The sequence below is a fragment of the Rhinatrema bivittatum genome, chromosome 9 (assembly GCF_901001135.1).
Source record: "Rhinatrema bivittatum chromosome 9, aRhiBiv1.1, whole genome shotgun sequence".
NCBI classification, from domain to species: Eukaryota; Metazoa; Chordata; class Amphibia; order Gymnophiona; family Rhinatrematidae; genus Rhinatrema; species Rhinatrema bivittatum.
The window spans coordinates 141,464,858-141,482,288 of record NC_042623.1 but is presented as its reverse complement, the minus strand read 5'-3'; the positions used below and the strand labels follow the sequence as shown (position 1 = coordinate 141,482,288).

The 17,431-nt window shown below is 41.3% G+C and overlaps 1 protein-coding gene across 3 annotated transcripts in view; it reads right to left on the bottom strand.

Annotated features, from left to right (window-relative positions):
* CLSTN2 (calsyntenin 2) overlaps positions 1-17,431 on the bottom strand; it is a 1,635,505-nt gene that overhangs the window by 390,836 nt on the left and 1,227,238 nt on the right. For all 3 annotated transcript variants that reach the window (XM_029615596.1, XM_029615595.1, XM_029615597.1), the window contains 2 exons: positions 13,065-13,313; positions 8,925-9,046 (listed from right to left, as the gene is read on the bottom strand). In XM_029615596.1, the coding sequence (XP_029471456.1) occupies positions 8,925-9,046; positions 13,065-13,313 (371 nt within the window). The remainder of the gene's footprint in view (positions 1-8,924; positions 9,047-13,064; positions 13,314-17,431) is intronic.

The following is a 17,431-nucleotide window of genomic DNA, read 5'->3' as shown; positions in this document are numbered from 1 at the left end:
TTGCACATTGGCCTTCAAACCCTCCCCTCTACCTCATTACATCCTTTTCTCCATGGGCTAGACCAGAGCAACATGCCTGCAGGAATAGTGTGGCTGGAAGAACAGTGGGCCCAGACATGACAGGGCAGGAGGATCAGTGACCACTGCAGATCAAGAGATCACCAATGTTGCAGCAGGGCAGGAATAGTGGCAGCCTCTTAAAGCTGAAAGATCAGTGGCTCCATTGCAACCATAAGATTATGTTGAAGGCAAAGATCATGGAAGATTATGGCTGTTGAGATAGGAAGGTGACTAGATGAGGGGTCTGGCAGGAGGGAGGAGGGTATTGGCTAGCTGGCTGGCTGTGTGGCAGGTGAGTAGGAGTAACTGGTTGGAGAGATATTTTTCTTTTTTTCTTAATTGCATTATACCTTTAATTATATCATTATAAGTTTTTGTTAATGGGGATGGGGCAATTCTTTTTTTTTTTTAAGTACGTTTACATTTTTTATACCTTCAAAAAATATGTCCTTATATGTGCAGTGAATGTGTTTAAAAAATAAGCCTCTATGGGGGCGCTCTAGCGCTGAGACAAGATGGCCGCCTGACTTCCCCGCTCCGACAAGCCTCCTACATTTTTGCTATACAGAGTCGTTTTTTGGTTCCCTCACTTTGGATTTTTGGCGTGCTACTGCTCCCCAGTGATGGCTACAGCGAAAACGGGCAAAATAGAGGCCGCTTTCGCGGCTGGGAAAGGTACAAAAAGAGCTAAACAAGACCCGCCGACGCCTGATAAGGCCCCAACCACGAAAACAATGGCGTCTGCAGAATTAGTTCTAGCTGAACTTAAGAAGATAAAGGACATGATTCAACTTAATATAGATGCCACGGCGGCCATCCGATCGGACTTACAAGCAGTAACTACTCAATTGGGATCTTTTCAACTAAAGTTGGATGATCTGGAATCACAAACCGCTTCTTTGTTGGTTACCACGGCGCCATTACCTCGTGTTATGAAGGACGTTGAAAAACTACAGCAAGACCTTGAAGACTTAGCTAATCGGAATCGCCGTAGCAATGTACGTATTTTGGGGATCCCCGAGGGTTCCGAGGGCACGGATATGATTGCTTTTCTTCAGAAGTGTATACCTGCACTGCTCCCTATCACGTTTGAGCAACCTTTTGAGATTGAGCGTGCACATAGGGTTCCATCACGACCTCCACGGAACTCTCGCTTTCCCAGGCCAATCATCTTTAAGACTCTGCGATTTCCACAGGCCTTGGCTATCCTCACTACTGCTCGCGCTAAAGCTCCCCTTACCTTTCAGGGTCATTCGGTGCTTTTTGTCCCTGATCTCGCTAAGACGACCGCGGATCGGCGCAAGGCTTTCCTATCCATGAGACCCAGACTGCAAGCGTTGGGAGCGAAGTATGGGATCCTTTACCCGGCGCAGCTCAAGGTAACCTTTAACAACCAAACAAAATTATTCCACTCTTCAATTGAGGCAGAACAATTTATTGCTCAGCAGGAGGAATCGACTGGCATGATCACTTGAACGGCCCGGCGTCCAATTTTTTTTTTCTCTTTGGTTTTGCTTGCATTCTCTAGCTCACAAGATGGCCTAGGCTTTACTTGGGCGTTGCGTACTCTTCCAAGAGACGCTTTTTCTTTTTCTTTTTGCACCACCAATACGCTGCAGGACGGTGTAATCCTGCCCTAATATTTTTATTTTTATACCCTCTTTTAAAAACTGAGGTTGGGACAAGGAATTTCTATGCCTTAGTATTGGCGGTGCTAATTTCTGCTACGATAAGTGTTTGTATTGTTCTGGTTCACAAAACATCCATGGTTCAAGAATTATTCATTCTAAGAACTGGTTCTTAAAGCAAGACTTTTATAATTATCTTTTTTTTTTTTGTCTTATGAATCTTTTTTCTTTATGCTCTGTACTAGCAAAATGGATCATCGGTTCAGATTATGTGAGCTGCGGAGGTCAAGGTGCCACCTGTCCACCTAGAGGCTCATCATTTCTAGCGTTGCCCTCAGTATATACTGCTGGGCGCATCATTACTATCTTACTACTATGCTCTATGTTCAGCATCTACTCTCTACCGGAATGTTTGGAGGTTATATTCCTCTCTGGGATGTTTTTTTTGTATTTCTCCCTTCTCTTTCTTATTTCTCTGGAATGCCATCTCGTTTATCTACTGGAATGAGAGGGGATAGACAGCTGTCCTGGCGGATCTTACCGGATGCTATCTCATGGTGTCTAAAATATCCAGCTTTAACATAACATCGTTAAATGTCAATGGCTTCACGAACCCGGTCAAACGGAAAAAAATCCTTACTTATTTGCAGTCTCTTCACTTGGATATTGCTCTACTTCAAGAGACGCATTTGAGTTCTATGGAATCCGCTAAACTGCGACAACAGTGGGTAGGTCAAGTCTTCTTTAGCCCAGCTGCTACAAAAAAAAGAGGTACGGCCATCTTGCTCCATAAAAACCTAGGGGCTCAAATTCTCCATCAGGCAGCAGACACAGAGGGGCGTTGGAACTTAATACAGATATTATTACAGAATGAGACCTACACGATCCTTAATGTTTACGCCCCAAACCACGATGATCCAGACTTTTTTCAAACGGTGTTTGCACAACTCTTACTGTTGGATCCAGCGCCTTACATTGTGGGGGGAGATTTTAACCAACCTATGGACGCAATCCTAGACAGACGTACTAAAGCTAAGCCAGCCATCTCGAGATCTACTCAGACCTTACAACATCTACTGAATACTTATGGTCTCTCTGACCCATGGCGCCTCATCAACCCATCTACATTGGATTATACGTTTTACTCCAGTCCTCATGCATCCTATTCGAGGATAGATTTTTTTTTGACATCACATACTTTGATTCCCAAGGTTCGTGCTGCAAAAATTCATCCCATCTTAATCTCAGACCACGCGGCTGTAACTCTTACTTGTGACTTCCAGCAGCCAATACAGACAGATCGCCAATGGCGTTTTAATTCGTCTCTGCTGTCTGATAACACCTTTATGACTACACTTAAATCCAAAATTGAAGAATTTTTTGCACTCAACGTCTCTCCTGAGATGCCAATGACTACAATATGGGCGGCGTTTAAAGCCACTATTAGGGGTGAAGTCATCAGTTACTCTATATACAAAAACAAGCAATACAAAGCTCAACTTTTACAACTACAGCAAGAAGTGGGTAGACTAGAATACCTGCATATTCAGGATCCGTCTCCACAAACGTTGACTCCGTTGCTGAAAGCCAGGTTTTCTTACAATCAAGCTTTGAGTGACCACGTTGAACTCTGTTTATTTCAAAACAAGGCACGCTACTACGCGGAAAACAATAGGAGTGGTAGACTTCTCTCCTCCTTGTTGAAGAAAAGAGCCGAGAAAAAGAAGATAGTGAAAATCCAGTCACCGACAAAGCAAATCCTGACCTCAGACGAAGATATTCTACGAACTTTCCGCGACTTTTACGCACATCTCTATCAGAGTGAGGTCTCTCCCTCTCATACGCAATTGCAGGATTTCTTGTCCTCATTGCCTCATCCTAGTCTATTGGAGGATCAGAGAACGCAACTGGATGCTCCTATTTCATCGGTGGAAATCTCAGCCGCTATCTCGTCTCTACAATCTGGAAAAGCCCCGGGACCGGATGGCTTTACGTCAGACTTTTTTCAAGCTTTTCAAGGATCGTTGTGTCAGCATCTACAGACTTATTTTTCTTCCCTTTTTGGCTAACCCATTGTCATCTTCTGAGTTTACTGAAGCGTGTGTAGTGGTCCTTCCTAAGCCAGGCAGAGACGATTCCCTTCCCTCTAACTATCGGCCAATCTTGCTCCTCAACACAGATTACAAAATATTCGCTAAAATTGTAGCCACTAGGCTATCACACCTTATGCCACTTCTTATACACCCAGATCAATCAGGCTTTATTAAAGGTCGTCTTATTACTAATAATTCCCGCCTATTTCTACATTTAAGCAACCTTCAATTTGCTGCATCTGAGCCATCGGTTGCCATATCATTGGATGCGGAAAAGGCCTTCGACCGTGTTGAATGGCCTTTTCTTTATTCTGTTTTACAATGGTATGGGATCGGGCCGATGTTTCTCTCCTGGATTAAACATATCTACCAATCCCCCTTTGCATATCTGTATATCAATAATCAGAAATCATCCCGATTCCCCTTATATAGAGGTACCAGACAGGGGTGTCCCCTCTCCCCTTTGCTTTTTAACCTGGCTTTGGAACCACTTTTAATTGCTATACGCACTTGCTCTGATGTTCTTGGCATATCCGTTGGTAATGAATCTTATAAACTGTCCGCTTATGCTGACAATGTTCTGCTTTTTTTGACTCAGCCTTCTTCTTCTCTGACTGCCTTGTTTTCTCTTATCTCTCGGTATTCCTCACTGTCAGGATATAAAATTAACTGGCACAAGACAGAACTCCTTCCTCTCAATTATAGTGGATCCCTTCTGGACCTCTCTCATTGTCAAATACAAAAGATGAAGTAAGGGCTTAAGTATTTGGGTATATATTTTCACACCGACCCCAGTGATACTGTTACCGGCTGCGAAGAGAAGATCTTGCAACAAATTAGGGACACCACTCTTAAGTGGTCTCCTCTTCATTTAACGTGGTGGGGACGATTAGAAACTGTTAAAATGGTACTAGCCCCCAGGATTACGTACATTTTGGCAATGGTTCCTATATTTTTTTCTGCTGATTTTTATACTTATGTCGATAGATTGTTAACCATTTTTCTTTGGAACCATAAGACCCCCCGGATAGTGCTGACTAAATTGAAAGCCGCAAAGAAGGATGGTGGGGTTAATTTCCCTGACTTCTATAGGTACCACCAAGCCTTTATTTTACAATCTGGTTTTTACTACTTCTCTCAACATCTCACTATTACTAACCTCCCGAGATGGCTGGGAATTGAAACTGCCCTCCTTCATCCATTGCCCTTTATTTCTTTACCCTGGGCTAACATTAGACGCACGGCTGAATTCCCACCCGATTTTACGCTCCTTACATAGAGCTTTCGGGGAACTGGAATCTGTTCGGCCCCCGTCTACATATATGTGGAGAGCATCAAAACTTGGGCCCATAGGAAGGAATGCTCTACTCCGTATAGGTGGTCGTCCCATTGTGTGGCCCTTTGTGGGGTGCGGTGAATATCTGGTCCATCTCTGATATTTTTGATGACGCTGGACTTCACCCCTTTTCCATGTTGCAAGATCGATATTCTCTTCCTTCGACACAATTTTATCACTGGCTCCAACTTCGAAATCTAATGTTGGCGGTCAGTGGGAATTCGGTTTATCCAACCGAGTCTCCTTTTTTACTTGAAGTTTATCAGGAATATGGCCCTCGAGGCCACCTGGCCTCTCACCTGTACAAATTGATTTCCCGCCTATCCTCTACTTCTATCTCTTCCCGGTTATCTACAATTTGGGCGGAGGACCTGTCTACTCCGATATCATCTGGGTGTTGGTCTCATATTTGGAATGTTATGCTGCGCATTACACTATCTTCTAGTCTTACCCAGTCTGTGTTTTTTATAATGCACAGAGCTTTATGGACTCCTTGGAAGCTTTATAGGGCTGGAGTTCTCACAACCCACAATTGCTGGTCGTGTGCGGGCGCCCAGGCTACTCTCCAGCATATGTTATTCTCTTGTCCCAATACCTATCTCTTCTGGACTCGTGTGTGGCGGATCATAACTGAGATTTTTCAGTTCACTGTGCCATTGTCTTATGCCCTTACTATTTTGAAAGGTACACATCCCGATGTAGCCCTTCCTGACCCACACTGTAAGCTACTGGATTTCCTTTTAACCATTGCGCACCATAACATTCTTTCTAATTGGAAGAGGAGTTACCTATTGTCCGAACATCTTTGGTGGAACTCGGTCTGTTTATATGTGAAATATGAAAAGGCGATGGCAGTGAAATTTCGGAGGCTCGCGGCTTGGTCACAAGTGTAGAAGCCATTAGACGTTTATCTACAGCTTCATTCTTAATCTCTTAATATAGTGATACAGTACAGCGGTCTGCCTCTACTACATCTTCTTATCATTTCTCTGGCATTCCTTCTCTTTTTCCTCTTCCTTTTCTTTCTTTTTCTTTCTTTCTTCCTCTCTGGTCTACCTTTCCTCTTCTTTATCTTTCCTTTCCTTCCCTGGCATTTCCCATTCTTTGCTCTCCTGCTTTCTCGTCTTTTAAGGATAACTTGACACCCGGCTACTGCTACTTTTGTATGGTCTTTTTATGGATACATGTAACACAGAATGTGGATCATATTTTCCTTTGGTTTCTTCTTTTTGAGAGCATTGTAATATTTCTGAATTTGTTTTCTGTAATTGTTTTTCTTATAAAACATAATAAAAGATTTCAACACACATAAAAAATAAGCCTCTAATCTCAGGGGGACACCCTAGGTCAGCCTTGAAAATGGTCCATGTCAGTTTAGAAAGGTAGTCAGCTAGTTCTGGACATTCAAAAGATTTAGAAAAAAGCTCTAGAACAAGAAGTCATTGAATCAGGCTCCAAGGAGGTAGACTCAGGAGCAACATAAGCTAAATTGTAATTCGCCATGAGCTCAGATTTGGAAAAGGTGAGTAATATTTCTTCATTGAAAGGATACATGGCATGGCCTCCCAATGGACATGGTGGAAACAAACTGTAATGGAATTCAAGAAATCATGGGATAAGCACAGAGGATGCCTAGTTGGAAAGAAAAGAAAATAGCACATACTCCTGTAATGTATTATGCTGCAAACTATCAGGGTCATTTTTCAAAACATGATGTGGGGTTATCATGTGTGAAGAAGCATGTTATGTTGGAGAAACAGACCAGATATTAAATGCAAAAATTAACTCACACAGATACAAAATCAAACACCTCAGAGATGACTAAAATGACAATTCTTTGGGGTAGCACTTTTAGAAACCAGACCACTGCATCAATGGCCTTATGAACAGGATGAAGCAGTTTGGCTACCATGTTAGTCCATGTGGAGGCACAGAAATAAGATTAACAAATACAAATAAATAAATATCTCCTTATAAAAGGTGATTCCTTTTTATTGGACCAAAATAATATATTGCATTTTAAAAGCTAGTCAAGAAATATATTATTTCAATAAAAAGGTATCACAGTACCCAGGTAGAGTGTGCATCAAGCTAGGGCAAGAGAACATTGTAGAAATCTCATCTTTGTATACCTTTCTATATAAATAGATGACTAATATGAGAGTCTTATAAAGAGTCTCTCTCTCTCTCTCTCTTTTTATCGTCGGCATCTAGGTTTCAAGTTTGAAACTGGGCTCATTACATGTCTTTTATGATATTTTATGAGGTCAAATTTCAAAAGGATTTGTCTGGCAAAGCCTCAGATTTAACCAGACAAACCTGATGTTTTAGCCGATTAAGTCATTATCCATTTGTTCAGAGGCAATGAGGGTGTGTTCTGTGCCAAGCAATATTATCTAACTAAGGCTAGGATGAATCCTGTGAAAACAGGGCACGGGGGGGCGGGCCTGCGAAAGCCCGCATTCTTCGCACCATAGTGGTGCGCCGGTTGCCGGCTTTCACACCGAATAGCGCCACCGTGAAAGGTGGTGCTATTCGGCGTGCTGCTGCCGATGATAATGTTAGTAACATTATCGCCGGTAGCGAAGACACCGCCGACTCCACCCCCTCCCCGCCTCCTCCCCTCCCCCTAATTTGCATGATATCGCATGTGAAAAGGCCCTTTTCACATGTGATATGGCCTTATCGCGTGCGATAGGGTCCTAACACATGCGATAACACTTTAGAAATTAACCCCCTAACTTAGTTGATATTTAATGTTATCCAGCAAAAGTAGCTGGATAACTCTAGGACTGCCTCAGAGCAGATTTATAGCTATCTGGAAACTTTATTTTGGAGAGCTGAGGTGCCAGTGCCACCAGTACGGACTCCCTAAGACAGCATGTTACCAGTCCCTGGCCACACCCCAGACAGGCAAACAGTGACATGGGCAACCACCCACAGGAGTTAGAAACATAGAAACATAGAAACATAGAAATGATGGCAGAAGAAGACCGAATGGCCCATCCAGTCTGCCCAGCAAGCCTCACACATTTTTTCTCTCATTCTTATCTGTTTCTCTTAGCTCTTTGTTCTATTCCCCTTCCACCCCCACCATTAATGTAGAGAGCAGTGATGGAGCTGCATCCAAGTGAAATATCTAGCTTGATTAGTTAGGGGTAGTAGGGGCAGTAACCGCCGCGATAAGCAAGCTACACCCATGCTTATTTGTTTTTACCCAGATTATGTTATACAGCCCTTATTGGTTGTATATCTTCTCCCCTGCCGTTGAAGCCGGGAGCTATGCTGGATATGCGTGAAGTATGCGTGAAGTATGCGTGAGTTAGAATAGTAACTGCAAGAAAACAACTTACCTAGCTAAAATTTCCCTGGTCGCTGGGTTGGGAAATTTAAAATTCAGGGTTTGTCCAGCTGACTCCCAAAGTTAAAGAGAAAAACCCTTTCAAATACTGATATTGTTGAATCTACTATGGTTCCATTCACAGGGCATACTTTCAGAGTTAATTTTTTTCTTGAAGAAACATAATCCCACCTTTACTGGATTATTTTATAATAACTTTTCAGTTTTGAAAATCCTCTGTGTTCATGCCTCACTAAACTTGAAGGACAGGAGATTTAGACATGGGTCTCCTGTGATATAGGGAATGCTAAGGGACCATACTGCAGGGCTGGCCCCAAAACAACTCATATCTTGATAGAACTAAAACAAACAATCCAAAAAAGAAATCTGTTAAATTGTTACCAGCATGGCATTGATAATACATGCATTTTTTTTCTTTAGACAACAAGTGACAGATAGAGAGGTACCTGATCCAGCTTCCAATGAAACTCTGCAGGTCGAAAAGTATCCGCCTGGTCAAAATCTCGCCGTAATAGAAAGACAAGTCGACAATTATGCACATACAATGCATAGTGATGCCGATTCATTTCTGAAAGCAAAACAAACTTCTTTAAAAATAAAAAAAAAACATCAAAACTCCATCAGTACAGCCAAAGCATTTCTAAATCTGTCAAAAACAGTGACCCTGCTCCTTTTTGTTCACAAATATAAAGTTTACAGAACAAAATAACTACTGTTTGTTACAGTGTAGGGTACTGTGACCTGAGAGAGTTGTGCAAGCAAACTTATAATCAGCCTGAGCTCCTCAGGGCAAAGCAAAAGTCTGCAGACAGGTAGCTTTCTGTATCTGATCACCTTTCTGCATCGTTGCTGAAGATTGATTTATTGAAGTTATTATCTAAGAACAGTACTGTAACATCACCTAGCTCACCCACAAAGATACCTCAGTGTCATCTTGCAATAGCTTGGGGAAAACAGTTGCAGGTATGAATACTGGATGCACTCCTTATATGTTGAAAATCCTTGTACATCAGGGCTAGTGCTAGGTTCTTAAGGGGTTTTTACATTTTTCACTAGTTTCCCTGACTGTTAATTATTTAGGACTGGCCTGCCCTAGGGATGTGCTTTCCTTTGAAACAAAATGTCCTATTTTGTTTTAAAAATGAAATAAAAGAAACAAAATTTCATTTTTTTAAAATATTTTGTTTCATTTTTAAAAGGACCTCCACTCATATCAAACTCCCCCCCCCCCCCCCTCCAAAAAAAAAAAAAAGCCTCACCCTCTAGTCTGATGGCTCCATTTTGGAATACAACATGAGCAGCCCACAAATGGAGTAAGAAGCAGGGAAGCTTGTTTGGGTTTGTTTTATGTCTTATATTTTATTGATTGTGCATGTTTCTTTTGTTCACCACCTAGGGTTCCAACATTGGCAGGTTATAAATCCAAATATATAAATAAATAAGTTCTAGGGGTCCAAGGGAGCAATTTATTTCCACAGGCCATTTAGCTTTTCCCTTTCTTTTTGTTTTCATCTTATTTGCATGTGCAGGAGGAGATTATTTGTTATCATTTCCCAGATGGTCATGGTTTCAACATGGCTTAGACTTTTAGATTTGTGTATTTTGGGGGCAAGTAACTTCTTATTTTTTTTGGGGGGGGTAATGTTTTAATATTTGAGATTAGTCAAACTGATGTTATAGTTAGGGGTTAACTGTTCTCTTGACTTACTCTATAATTTGCTCTGTTATCTGCTGTGTTTTTATGTATTTTCTATTTTGTAGTTTAGTAACATGAGGGTGGTTGGTTGGTCCTCCTATTTTAGGGTAAGGACATTCAATTGATTTTGTACTGTAATCTGCCTTGAACTGGAATATTCCCTTGTACAAACAGAATACAAATGCCAAATTAAAGTATTACCATGTCTAATATGGACACACATTTTCCAAACAATATTTTACTGTGACAGTTAACAAAAGATTAGAGGTTTGAGAGAGGAATTGCTCTAATCAATAAAAAGCACAATGACTCCTATGGCAAATAGATAATGACATAATGGAGCCCACTCACCACAATCTGGCACTGGTACAATCTGATTTGCACCTCTGGTAATTTCTTTTTTTTTGTGATGTATCAATTGTGAAAAATATACTTTTCATCCACATTTCATTCTTAGTTTAGAGCAGCATAGATTAGCAACTGTTTGCACAGCAATTATATGAGACTACGGGGCAGATTTTAAAAAGTTGCGCGAGCGCGTACTTTTGTTCGCGCAGCAGGCGCGAACAAAAGTACGCCTGATTTTATAAGATACGTGCGGCTGGGGTCGGCGCGTGCAAGGCTGCGCAAAATCGGCAGCCTGTGCACGCCGAGCCGCGCAGCCTGCCTCCGTTCCCTCCAAGGCCGCTCCGAAACCGAGCGGCCTCAGAGAGAACTTTCCTTCGTCCTCCCTGCACCTTCCCCTCCCTTCCCCTACCTAACCCACCCCCCCCGGCCCTATCTAAACCCCCCCCTTAACTTTGCGCGCACCGGCCGGGTGCCCCGCTCCGTGGTCCGGTCCCGGGGGCTGTTCCGGAGACCGCGGCCACGCCCCCGGAACGCCCCTGGGCCAAAACCACGCCCACGTCACCACCCCCGGAAACGCCCCGCCCCTAAACGGCGTGTCATCTCGACACGCCCCCCGACATGCCCCCGACAGGAAGCCCCGGGACTTACGCACGTCCTGGGGCTTTACGCGCGCCGGCGGCCTATGCAAAATAGGTGCGCGAGGGCCCTGCGCGCGTAAATCCGGAAGGATTTACGCGCACGGGCCTTTGAAAATCCACCCCTATGTATAAGAAGGCAAAGTAGGCACTTTTAGTATGCAGAGTAGGGGAAATTGGGAGTTTTAGGTGCTAATAGTTGCTTCTTGGCATGAATGAAATTGCACGGATATGTTTCCTGCCTAGCACTGGAAATTTAGTGCTGGGAACCAAGAGAAAACTTCCTTTCTCAACTTTTAATATGCTTCTCCAATTTAAAAAAAATGTTTTTTTCAAAATTTGAGGCTGGTTTCATAAAATTGTCTGCCTGTTTGGACTGGCCCAGTGGCAAGTGATCTGCACTGCCATGCAATAACTGTGAGTTTGATAACCAGCCCAGTCTTCTGTTTCCTGGACTGGTGAAGGCTGGGGATGCAGCAGATGTACAGCTCCCAGCTCCCAAAGGGGGTGTGCTTTTGCTATTGCTTAGTAGTGACTTCTAGTGGTCAGATGTAGGATCCACATTAGCTGTATTCCAGAGGCAGCCATGATTTTGGGGCCTTGGTTGAAAACTATTCATGCAATGGATTGGCTGACTTTGGAAGGGAATGTAAAAATAGAGGGGGTACCTCCCCAAACACACACACTCCTGTAGTAGCCAATGAAGGTTCATGGTGCCATTCCTCTAGAAAGGCAAGTTATTATTGAAATGTAAGCCTATAGAAGCATGAAGACATTGCAGGCCAACATTCCCCCCTCCCCCACCAAAAATAAATTCCACAAAAGAAAACCCTACCTTCCTGATAAAAGTTTAGTAGATATTCTACCTGTTTGTCTTCTCTTATCACATCTAACTTTATCCCCAATGACTTAACACAAATGGTACTTGTCTCTGAGCAGATCACTTTGGGAATGTACCTGAATAGCAGACATCCTCATTATTTTAGTGCCAGATAATATTCTCATCTGATGCTAAAATATTGATTCTACCACAATACATCATTAAATAGCATTAGTATTAACAGCAGCTAGTGTTATGCTAGGGAAACGAATAATCCCCAGCATATTGAAAGGTGGAAAATATTTTTGCTTATTTTATTACCATTGTTTTCACATAGTGGACATGATTACAATTTATATTTGGGGTTTCTTTGCACTCTTGTATTATCAATGACAACTATTTTTTCTCTTCTTTTGCCTTTCAAAGGAATATATCAGTAGTAGAGATTAAAAGGTGTAACAGTAATCTTCACTTGCAAAACACAGATACCCATGTTATTCTGTATTCCATTCAGATTTGTTAACAAAGCAATGACAAATTTGTAATACTAGATTTACAATATAACATAGCTATACAAAAAAGGGGAGAATATCATCAGTTTCTTGCTTTGTTTTATATAAAGACAAAGCAACTGATTTCATCATTATGAGGACAGTTTTAAAAAGTAATTTATCTGGGTAAAAGGGCTTTTTGAAAATTACACACTGAGAATAAATGGCTTGCATGGTGTCACACTGTGCATACTTTAACCAGTATTAAGAAGAGGCATTCCCAAGGACAAGAATAAAGCAGGAAAGCAACACCACACCTAATTTTGCATTTTTAAAATTAGGCATGCTGTTTTTGAGGTTAAAAACTTGCAGAAAAAAAAGGAGTTGCAAATTTCTGCGGATACCTTTTCGCTAGGTAATATTCAGAAGGAAAGTGCAGGCATACTTTCCTTCCCTTGGAGAAATAGTGCAAAGTCTGGCCTGCAAATTTGCATTGAAACACGCAGTTTTGAAAATTGCCCCCTATTTTCATTATAAACTAAACATAAATCTTCCATTGCTGAAAATGGTAATAACTGCAGTTGTTTGTACGTCACCTGTTTTGTCAGAATTGCATAGGATTGTTTCCTTCTCAGCTCTCATGCCTGGACTGGGCCCATGCTTCATCCACATACTGATTGTGAACTGATCAGTCAAATTCTTTGGAACTACTGCATCAGGAATCTTGATTCCTTGCTTGCCATCAAACTTAAAAATCATTCCATTGCTATCCATCAGCAGCCCAGATGTCCAGTTGGTCACCACACTGGGGGAAGGTAATAAGTCGATGGCACCTGATGACGCTCCTATGGTTAATCATATATTGAAAATAATTAAAAATAATTAATAGAACAGCTGTTCACTCTCAGCAGCTGTAGTCTGATAATTTAACCAAACTAAAAAAAAAAAAAATAAATAATAATCTTAGATTGGAAGCTTGACTCTGTATAATGTGAGCAGCCCAGCTGAAAGATGATGGCTACATTAGAGAGACCATATGTTTGTTAATTCTTGTCACTGTAGGTTGGGTCAAGGACCATTATAACATAACAGTAGTTCTCTGCAATTCTAAATTTGCTGATTTAATCATAGATACTTCATCTGCTTATTTACATGAAATCCTCATATGTTTCCATAACTGTATCCAGATTGTGCTAATCACTATTCTGGGAACAAACTGAGACATCTGTACAGTGCTATATGATCATTCCTACAGTATTCATTTGAAGCTACTGAAAATGTTCAATAAATCAAGATAATGGAATAATCTTTGCTGTAGGGTGCCTTTGCTCATTTTTGCTGCACTCTTAACATATTGGATACTGTGGGATGGGGGTTCTCTCCAATTCAAGGATATATAAGATATAAATATTAAGGATTATTTTGTAACAACATGCATAAAAAGTTAGCAAATCGGTTCATCCGTTACATATAAGTCCATTTTGAAAATTATCTCACCAAATCTACAAGCCTATGATTACACCTGCTATTTAATGTGTAGAAATTTCTTTTCTTTTTTTTTGGGGGGGGGGGAGGGGGAGGATTTCTGAAATTGGAAAACTATGTTGATAAGTGAAAATTCCTTCTCAATTCTGCCTCCTGAAACATTTCTGCTCAGTCCAGCTAAATTTACACACATGGGGCAGATTTTTAAAAAGTATGCATGTGCGTACTTTTGTTCGCGCAACTGGCGCAAACAAAAGTACGCCGGATTTTAAAAGATACACACGTATCTTTTAAAATCCAGGGTCAGTGTGTGCAAGGCTGCGCAAAATTGGCAGCCTGCGCACGCCGAGCTGTGCAGCCTGCCTCCGTTCCCTTCGAGGCCGCTCCGAAATCGGAGCTGCCTCGAAGGGAACTTTCTTTCCAGCGCCCCCTATGTTCCCTTTCCTTCCCCTAACCAACCTGCCCCCCGGCCCTAAGTAATTCCCCCTTACCTTTATTTGCAAAGTTACGCCTGCCCGAGGCAGGTGTAACTTGCGAGCGCCGGCGTACCATGTTCCGGTCCAGGGGGTGGTCCGGAGGCCGCATCCACGCCCCAGAATGTCCCTGGGCCAGAACCACACCCACGTCCCCGCCCCCGATGATGCTCTGGCCATGACACGCCCCCGACATGCCCCAACAAACCCCCCCAGGAAAGCCCCGGGATGCAGGGGGTGGAAGGTGCAGCTTTTTGGGGGTTACGCGCGTACCCCTTTGAAAATCTGCCCCATACAGTGCATACCCACATTACGTTTACCAGCATATCATGTGGACAATTTTATATTAATCTATTTCTACAGGTAAAGCAACGTTTTACCCACAGATATGCCTTTGAAAATTACTCTCAATGGGTTAAAATCATTTTCCCCATGCAAATCATCTGTCTGAAAATTGACCTTCTGTTTGTGGGTAAAATTACATGTCTAGTTCCATAAGGTGCATGCATTTACTACATTTTGGTGGGTACATTCCCAGAGCAGGGTAGAAAACTACATGCATAGTTTGGGATTTTGAAAACTATATATGCATTTTTGGTTGGAAAACATATCCACAGAACAAGTAGATATAAATCCTAGTGGTTACTTTATCCTTAAGCAATTTTGAAAGAAAAAATAGATATGTAAATACAGTAAGTAAAAAAAAACACACACACACAAAAAAAGCATGGACTTTGCAGAAGCATGGGCAGTTTGAAAATTGTTCCCATTACATGTTAATTTGTAAGTACAGAGTTGCATGGCACTAAATAACGTATGTCATTGATGACACTTTCTAAACTTTCAAGAATATTTTCTTAAGAAAAATCAAATATAAATATGACATTCAACATCTATTTGCAATTGTGGATTTGGGGTTTCATTTTAATAACATTTTCATAAATCTATTCACATAAATCTGAGTTCATTATTCCAAGATAGACAATACACACAAACTATGAATACCTTACTAGGATGTATTCCCGATTGCACAGATGTTGTCTATATATGAAAACATAAAACTCAATTTTATCCAGATGGCTCAATCTGTAATAAACTTTGAAAACTTCTACTTTAGTAGACTTCACCTAAATATTTTACTTGCCAATACAAAAAGTCATACCATGTTGTCCCCACAGGAGTCAGCAGTCCATGTATAACTGGCATGATTGATAACTCTAAATGAATAGCATACAATTCAGCAGCACACCTTAATAGCAAAGTACTGTACCAGGAATCTGTGCTCCTTTGAGATTCTGATATTTTAGAAATCAAGCTCTCTTTCTGCATAAAGCAGCAATACCAAATTTTTCTCTCTTTTGTAATCTTATTATTCAAGAGCCAAAACTACATTTTCTAGCTTATTGTTTATATATCTGTAAAGATGCCTTTCATCATTAATGTTATATTTCTTGTGTCCGTAGCTTTGTGGATGCCATATCTACAAAGATCCTTACTTGAAATCCTTATTTTATCTAATTTGATTATTTCATTTCTTTCTTATGCATTCTAAAAGTCTAACATGTTACATTACAATATGTTCAAAATAATATTACTCACTTTCTCTATTAGCATTGGGGTTTTGTTTGTTTTCAAAATCATATCATTCTCTTGAGTATTGGATTTTATGTATTTATTTTTGCAGGAAAACAACGAAACATTTCACAGATACGCAAACATATAATATCTTTAACAAGTTTGATAGATGTCCAGAGTCTGCTATAAACTGAAATATTTGGAGGCAGTGCAGCCAGATCTGATACTGTTTATAATGGTCTCCTCACCCTTCTTTTCTAGCCCTCTCTATACCTTCTGTGTAAGGTGTTAAGATGAAAATGTAGCAGATGTTTCTTTTGCAGGTCCCTGGGTTCCCATATAATGATTCAGACCTTGCGGTGGAAGTTTATTTTCTGCTGGTTGAGATGGAGTTACCAGCAGGACTAAAAGGCAGGAGTGTGATATGCCTTCTCTCCTTTTCTGTGTCCCTTCCACCCTCCCTCCATCCTAAGGTTCACTACTGTATTTAATTTTGTATTGTTGATCCTGTTTTTTGCAGGTTTGTTTGGGAGGCATGCACAGTATCCAAACCGTTCATTAACTTTAGGCAGTGATGACCATACACAAGACACTGATTAGCCATTGGTATGACTGGTGGAGCTGTCACACTGGATAATGGTGATTTGGATTTGTAAGGAAGAGCCCTCCTCCCGAGATATGCAGCAGAGCCCAGTTTGTGGTTCACAATGTCAGATATCCTTAAAGCCCCAGCTGGGATAAGATGGCTCATTGTCCTGGGGGACCAAGACTCTACTTCAAGTTCCAGCCTGAGAGAACAGGATATCTATGCTGCAGGAGCCTGGGAGTAGAGAAAGTGAGGCTAGAGAGTGGCGAAGGGGAATGAGAGAGAAGAGAGCATGAGAAAAGGATGAAATAATTTCTTTGGCTTTTGCTCCTTTAAGAATAGGTGTTGATGGGGATAGATATAGGGAAGACAGTTTGGGAGGGGACAATCTGAGTGCAGAATTATAAGATTGAGAGATTAGAAGGGCAAGATGGAGGAATTAAAAAAGGTGGTTAGAATGAGATATTTAAGACATGATGAAGAATGTAGAGGAAGGAGAAAATTACCAATAGCAAGTGCAATTAGGAATGGATCAATCAACGTGAATAGCAATTGTGTCTGGGATGCCCCAGGACTCAGCACTCTCGGTGTTGTTATTCAATAATTATTTGCAGCCTTTATGTCAAGTAATAGAAAAATAATAGACTATATGCTGATGATATATATTTGATTTGTCCAATGGGCAAAAGCTTAGATTCCACCTTGTCTGTCTTGATGGATTACATAAAAGCAGTCTATGGTTGGCTTAAGCAAAATGGGTTGATATTAAGCTTGTCTAAAATACAAGCTCTTTGGATCAGGCGTTCTTTACTGGAGGGTTGATTGCTAAATTTGTAAGTTGCTG